Source organism: Harmonia axyridis, chromosome 1, assembly GCF_914767665.1.
Source record: "Harmonia axyridis chromosome 1, icHarAxyr1.1, whole genome shotgun sequence".
NCBI lineage: Eukaryota > Metazoa > Arthropoda > Insecta > Coleoptera > Coccinellidae > Harmonia > Harmonia axyridis.
This window is the reverse complement of record NC_059501.1, coordinates 42,479,865-42,486,648: the sequence shown is the minus strand read 5'-3', so window position 1 is coordinate 42,486,648 and position 6,784 is coordinate 42,479,865. Positions and strand designations below refer to the sequence as shown.

At 30.9% G+C, this 6,784-nt stretch overlaps 1 protein-coding gene across 1 annotated transcript; it reads left to right on the top strand.

Annotated features, from left to right (window-relative positions):
* Positions 1-774: 774 nt before the first annotated feature.
* Positions 775-6,553, top strand: LOC123688885 (DNA polymerase epsilon subunit 2). The gene is made up of 9 exons (XM_045627622.1): positions 775-954; positions 1,011-1,173; positions 1,226-1,617; positions 1,904-2,023; positions 2,076-2,217; positions 4,676-4,911; positions 4,973-5,156; positions 6,235-6,411; positions 6,465-6,553. Exons 1-9 carry the CDS (start codon positions 887-889, stop codon positions 6,540-6,542), a joined length of 1,560 nt encoding a protein of 519 aa, XP_045483578.1. The 5' UTR covers positions 775-886; the 3' UTR covers positions 6,543-6,553.
* The last annotated feature ends 231 nt before the right edge of the window (positions 6,554-6,784 follow it).

Genomic DNA, 6,784 nt, shown 5'->3' with positions numbered 1-6,784 from the left:
CAGAGCTACTGTTGTACCACTGCCTTAGGTTGTTCAACCAGGAGATGCGTCTTCTTCCTATACTTCTTTTACCCTGTATTTTCCCCTGTATAATAGTTTGCAACAGCGTATACCTCTCCCCTCTCATCACGTGCCCCAGATACTGCAATTTTCTGATCTTGACTGTGTCGACTATTTCCTTCTCCTTTCCCATTCTTCTCAATACCTCCTTGTTCGTTGTTCTGCTCACCCAGCTTATTCTGAGGATTCTTCGATATGTCCACATCTCGAATGCTTCCAGCTTGTCGGTGTCGCATTTCTTAAGCGTCCAGGCCTCCATCCCATATAGCAGTACTGGAAATACGTAGCATTTAAGCATTCTGATTTTAAGATGTAGACTGAGATCTGTTCTGGTTAATGCATTCCTCATTTTATTGAACACTGTTTTAGCCATTCCGATCCTTGATCTTATTTCCTGTGAATAATCATCATTGTTGTAGACTTTTTCCACTGGCTCTCCTTTGATCCATAATGTTTCTCGCTGTTGTTGGTGTTTTGCGATCGTCATGAATTTAGTCTTCTTGGTGTTAAGTGTGAGCCCACTTTCTTCACTGATCTGTACTACTAGATCTATTAGCCTTTGTAGTTCTTCCAGGGTTTCTGCACCGTTCCATCCACAGAACATAATTTCTTTAGGTCTATTGGCCACAGATAACGGAATATAGGCCCAAGGTCATTTGAAGCCTTAGAACAAGCACAGATTAGTCTGTGGACAAGTATGTAATGCTTTATGGACGAAGCGACATATCATAGATAACGACCATAGACCTAATAGGTCTATGATAACGACTAACGAGTCCTACTTTTGAATTTTATATTTATCTATGCGGCATATTCATTATTTACCATGGATAATAATCAAATAATTAGAAAATTGCAAAATGCAATGAAATTAGGAGGTTTCACTATTCGTAGGTAATTAGAATTTGGATTATTTTGATTATTAGACTATAATTATATAAATTTTTCAGAGAAGTATGTACAATTATAGTGAATGAATTTATTAAAAGGAAAGTAAATTTGTGTGATAAAACAATATTTGAAGACTGCATAACAAATTTAAGTTTATCTCTTGAAAATCAATGTATTGCAGGAAAAAGTATAGAGGAGGAACAAGTCGTGAGAGCTGTAGAGGTATGAACAGTCATTATTTGAAAAATAATCATTTCTTTATATTAAATTACAGATTTTCTTGAATTTGGGTTTAGACAGAAATGAAACAGCTTTCTCAGTGATTGAAGCTTTTGCTTTCCCAAAATTTCATTATGATCCTGATAAAAAATTATATTTTTTATCTAAGCAAAAATCAAAATTTCTCTCCGATGCAACCTCAAAATCAATGGTGTTCATTGAAAGATACCAGACAATACTGCAAAGAACACAAAGAATGTTTTTATCTGGTGTTTCAACAGGAGAAACTAATATGCTAAAACTCCAAACTGTAGATTTCCTTCTAACATTATCAAATGTTAGTTTAAAAAATACATTGATCTTAGGATCTATCATTGAAGTATCAGAAGGAAAATACTGCCTAGAAGATCCAACTGGAATGGTACAGATAGATATGAGCCATGCTAAGTAAGTAATAATAAATTGTACTTTAAGGTTTGATTTGCACCAAGTTGTTGTGCCTAAGTACCTTCATTTTTAGATTTCAAAAATTAGGTAATAATAATATTAATTATATATTATCCATATGTAGGTGAAATTTTCAATTCAAGAACATAACTATTTCTTGGCAAAGGTCTTCATGTTTCAAAACAAAATAATTCAAATGATAATCAACTTTTCTCTTTGGTGTCAGTTACTTCCATATTTATTAAAAAAAAAATAATAAATAAAGGATAAATTAATGTTTTTTCAGGTTTGAAGGTGGTTTATTTGTTGAAAATAGTTTTGTACTAGTGAATGGATTTTATGAAGACAAAATTCTTACTGTATCTACCATGTTAATGCCACCTGGAGAATCATATGAGGAGTCTAGGTCTATTTCTTAACAATAGTGTCGCATAAGATATGAATTATATATTTTTCAGATCTTCATTTGCAAATGTTAATTACTTTGGGGGGCAATCAAGAGTGCCACTGAGGGATTCTATAAATTTAAGGGAACATGCTTCAAAGAATGAAACTGGCATGATACATATTTTGTCGGATGTTTGGTTAGATCATGCTTTGGTAAGAACTGACTAACCTTCAAAGCCATTGTTTGAAGTCTTTAAGCCCTTTACTTTTATTATGACTCACAAAATCAAAAATTGGTTACCCAAAAATTCAAGAGAAGCAATGACTTGGAATCATGAAGTTTTGAGCAGTTGTTCATTCATGCTCTGTGAATAGAGCACAGTAGTGTATAATATGTGAGATGTTATTTATTATGTCATTGTTGGTTATTTTATCTAGATGAGAGCATGAATATTCGAATTATTTCTACAAACTGAATTTTAAGCTAGTCAGATCCGTTATGGGAATCTTTGGTATTTTCTTTTGATATTTTGCTTCAAATTGCACGAGTTCTATTATGGAGGTCAACAAGAAATGGGAATCTTTGGTATTTTCTTTTGATATTTTGCTTCAAATTGCACGAGTTCTATTATGGAGGTCAACAAGAAATTTTGCGTTTAGATTGAAATTGTTATTAGATCAGATTTGTAATCACGGAAATATTGTTTTTTTTTTCAATTTTTTGCTTCATTCAGGAGTCTAGGTCTGTGGATTAGGTTAATTTATCCCTATGAAAGTTTGCATGAACTTTCAAACTCTTATTCTACTTTTCAATACTAAGATGCTTCAATGCTAAGAAAATACCTATTTTCAAAGAACAAAAAAATTATAGAATAATTGTAGACCCATTTCTATAACTATAACAATGATATATTGATTTCCCACATATACAAAATAGAAAGGAAAACAGGTCATCTAAAAACACACAAAAAATTTCTCTGTATTTAGTGCTTTCTCTAAGATAATAGAAAGATTAATTAAAAAAAGATAACATCATATATACAAACAAACAAAAATCAATATGGGTTTCAAGAATGTAAAAGCACCTTAGATATAACAGTGGATTTGTTAGAATACATTATACAGAAACTAGAACTGAATAGATATGTTGTTGCAGTGTTTGTTAGTCTACAGAAGGCGTTGGATACAGTCCAAATCAAACACCTGAAGGATAATCTGGAAAGAATTAGTTTTTAAGGTGTGTCCCACCAACTTTTAAGGTCTTATTTGATTAATGGAAAGCAAACACATAAGTGAATGGATATAATATTGGGGAAGAAGTTCTAACACAGGGTTTGTGTTGGGTCCACTGCAATATTTAATGTACATTAATAGCTTAAAATATGTGAATCACAAGTCAAAATGCTTTATGTTTGCTGATGATACTGGTCTGGTGCTTTCCTTACATGATTAGAAACAAGTTGAATGTGATGTTAACTGCGATCTCGAAATTATCATGAATAAGTAGAGTATTAATATAGATAAAACAGTATATATGTTGTTCAGTCAAAAAAACAAAGCAACCTGTGAGATAGATGTTCACTAGGGCGAAGGGACTTTATGGTCAATATAAACATCTGTCTTCGATATTTCCGATTGGGTAACAAATTTCTCAAATATCAATCTGTGTTATCATTCACATGTTTGATTGAGCGGAGTTATGACTCTGACTGATTCAAAAAACTGACAAAATTATATGAAATGGATTTAGAAACAGCAACGAAATAACCCTTCAATATGAATTCAAGATGTTGAAGAAGGAATTATCTAGAATTCCCTATTCAAAACTTGGTGCAATGTCATTACTTTCTAAATATGATGTGCACTGATTTGCTTACATATCTATACTACGCAAAATATTTTGTATGTTAGCAATATCATAGGCAACGCCTGAAAGAACGTATTTCTTCCCTCAAGTACGATGGGAAGTAAGAGATTGACTGGGCTTGCTCTGTTGAATTTTTATTATGATTTTGATTTCTATATTTCAAAAGTAAAGTACACAATGAGATTGGAACCCTATAATATGAATAAATATTGAGGAAAGAGATGATTTATTTGTTTGTTTTCTTTGATGTTGACAATTCCATATTTAGCATTAATTTTGATGATCGATGTAACTTATGGAAAATGAAAACTAGTACTACTATATTGTGAACGCATTAGATATCCTAGGAATGTCTGGAAGAAAACTACAAATTTTTATTATTTAATTTCATTATCTTTAATATTTATTTCGACCTTCAGTTCAATCTGAAAGTTTTTTTTCATACAACCTACAGCCAATAACTGTTATGTTATTGTCTCGTCTCCAGAACCATAAAAAATTCAATGAAAAACAATGTTCAATATTTCCGTAACGACAAATTAGACTAGGTTGAAATTTAGTTTTTATATGTAAAGGTACTCACTAGACTTTATAAACCGCATCTCATATAATACAATGAACAAAGGACTCACAAGCTTCAGTCACAACGTGCTTCACTGAAATTTTTTATTTCATCATTCAAATATCATTTTTATTGCGTTGATTGAAATTCAATTATAAATATTTTTCAGATTTATCAAAATAAGTTAAAACTATATAACTTATTCTGACTTGTCCTTCTATGTAATTTATTCTATATTTTAGGTTTTTGAAAAATTAGAAATGTTATTTAATGGGTTTCAAGAAGATCCACCTATTGCATTTATATTTCTTGGAAATTTTATATCAGAATCACATGGACATGAACGAATGGATATTATGAAAAAATGTTTTAAGCTACTGGGTGATCTTATAAGTCAGTACACAGCTTTGATGGAAAGTAGTCAATTTATATTTGTACCTGGCACAACAGACCCTACCACACCCCATATTGTGCCAAGGTATTTTCTTTTATTTCTTTGAAATTCTATATTTTGATTACAATGATTTTCTCATTCAAAGGTTACCTTTACCATCATATATAACTGAGGATTTTTTTAAATCAGTTCCTAAGGCTGTTTTCACAACTAACCCTTGTAGAATCCAATATTGTCATCGAGAAATTACAGTATTCAGATGTGATCTCCTCACTAAGTTATTGCAAGGTGCATTATCTAAGCCTATCAAAGATCATATAGCAGATTATGTAAGTTATATTGTAAATGTATTTATTGAATTGGGTTGATAAAAATAATTTTACAAGAATGCACAAATTGAGATAAATGTATTAGTCATCAGTAAGCAGCTATGATTTTCACAAGCAGTGGCTAAAGTAATTCAGAAAAAACTTATCATACCCTTGGTCCTTATTGAACACTCATCTTTAAACAAATCACTCTTATCATTTCGTTACAATGTCAATAACTTTCGCATTTTAAGCCAGGAATGATTTGACTAACTGATCTGTTCTTGCATTAGAATGTTAACTGACCATTTCTCTGTCCGTTCCTAATCATGGCAAGCTAGAGCGGAAAGAACCTAGAAACTTGGGAATTGTACCTTGAAAGCTGCGGTTAAGTTCGTTAGTGGACAAACTCCGACTAGGGGTTCCGTAAGTCAGGCTGTTCGAAATTTTGTTTTTCTGGTAATTTCTTAACTTTGATTTTGAAAATGTTGCATTATGATTTGAGATGACAATTTCAAGCCTCATGCAAAATTTCATGTGGATTGCGTGTCCAGAGAAATTATTCAATATTCTGTGTAAATACAAAATAAATATTTATATTCAGTAAAACAATTTTTGTGCAAAATTTCGTATAGATAACTTCTTCAGTATTATAGAAAATTCAAACTGAATATCTAAAAATAACCTAATGTTTCAATGACAACAAATCCGAGTTAGTTGAAACTTTGCGTGTATAAATATTTTTTTAATCGATATATAAAATAACAATCCCAAGCTTCTTAAAAAGTTAGAAAAGAACCTGTATTTCTTGATATCTATTTTATGAAATTTGTTACCAGCTAACAGCTAAAGCAAATTTGTTTGTGGAATCTTTGGCAAACACTAGTACTTTGTTGTGAAAACCACATCGCACTATCTATACTCATAATCTAGAAATCCTGAAACCTATGATTTTGTGACATGTGGCAAGCATTTTACTAAGTTTTAATAACAAGTTTAATCATTTGGACATGAAAGCATGTTGTATTTAGTAATATTGACATGGCACATAACAATAAAATTATCATACCCAATTTATATAATGAATTTATATTTATAGGTCACAAGAACTATAATAAGCCAGGGCCATTTAACGCCAATGTCATTGAATTCTCAACCAATACATTGGGATTTAGATTACACCTTACGACTACATCCACTTCCAGATCTGATTATTATAGGTGATAAATCAGAATCATATGCAGGGGAGCATAAAGGCTGTAAAGTGGTTAATCCAGTATGTTATTTATTCTTATTTCGAAAATTTTTTACTGTTATACTCTTTTTTAGGGACCATTTTGTGAAAAAGGATTTGAATTTATTTCATATACCCCATATACAAACAGTATCGAAGCTTGTGTATTATAGTATCAAACAAGTAAATTGTTTTATTTCAATTCCTAAATAAAATATATTTTATATAATATAATTCACCTTTGAATAGAAGTTATCCAGAAAATATTACAAACATAACAGAATTAATATTTGATTTATAACATACAGCCTAGAAAAATACAACATGATAGGTTATATATATCCAACAATTTTTATGTTTAATCACAAAATTTTATCAATAATAGATAGATGAGTTGGGTAATTTGCAAATATTA

Bases quoted from the DNA above. Each gene is read 5' to 3' on its own strand.
- LOC123688885 (XM_045627622.1), top strand. From the start codon at position 887: ATGGATAATAATCAAATAATTAGAAAATTGCAAAATGCAATGAAATTA. The intron at 955-1,010 runs GTAATTAGAATT...TAAATTTTTCAG, and splicing joins GGAGGTTTCACTATTCGTAG to AGAAGTATGTACAATTATAG. The intron at 2,218-4,675 runs GTAAGAACTGAC...TCTATATTTTAG, and splicing joins TTTGGTTAGATCATGCTTTG to GTTTTTGAAAAATTAGAAAT.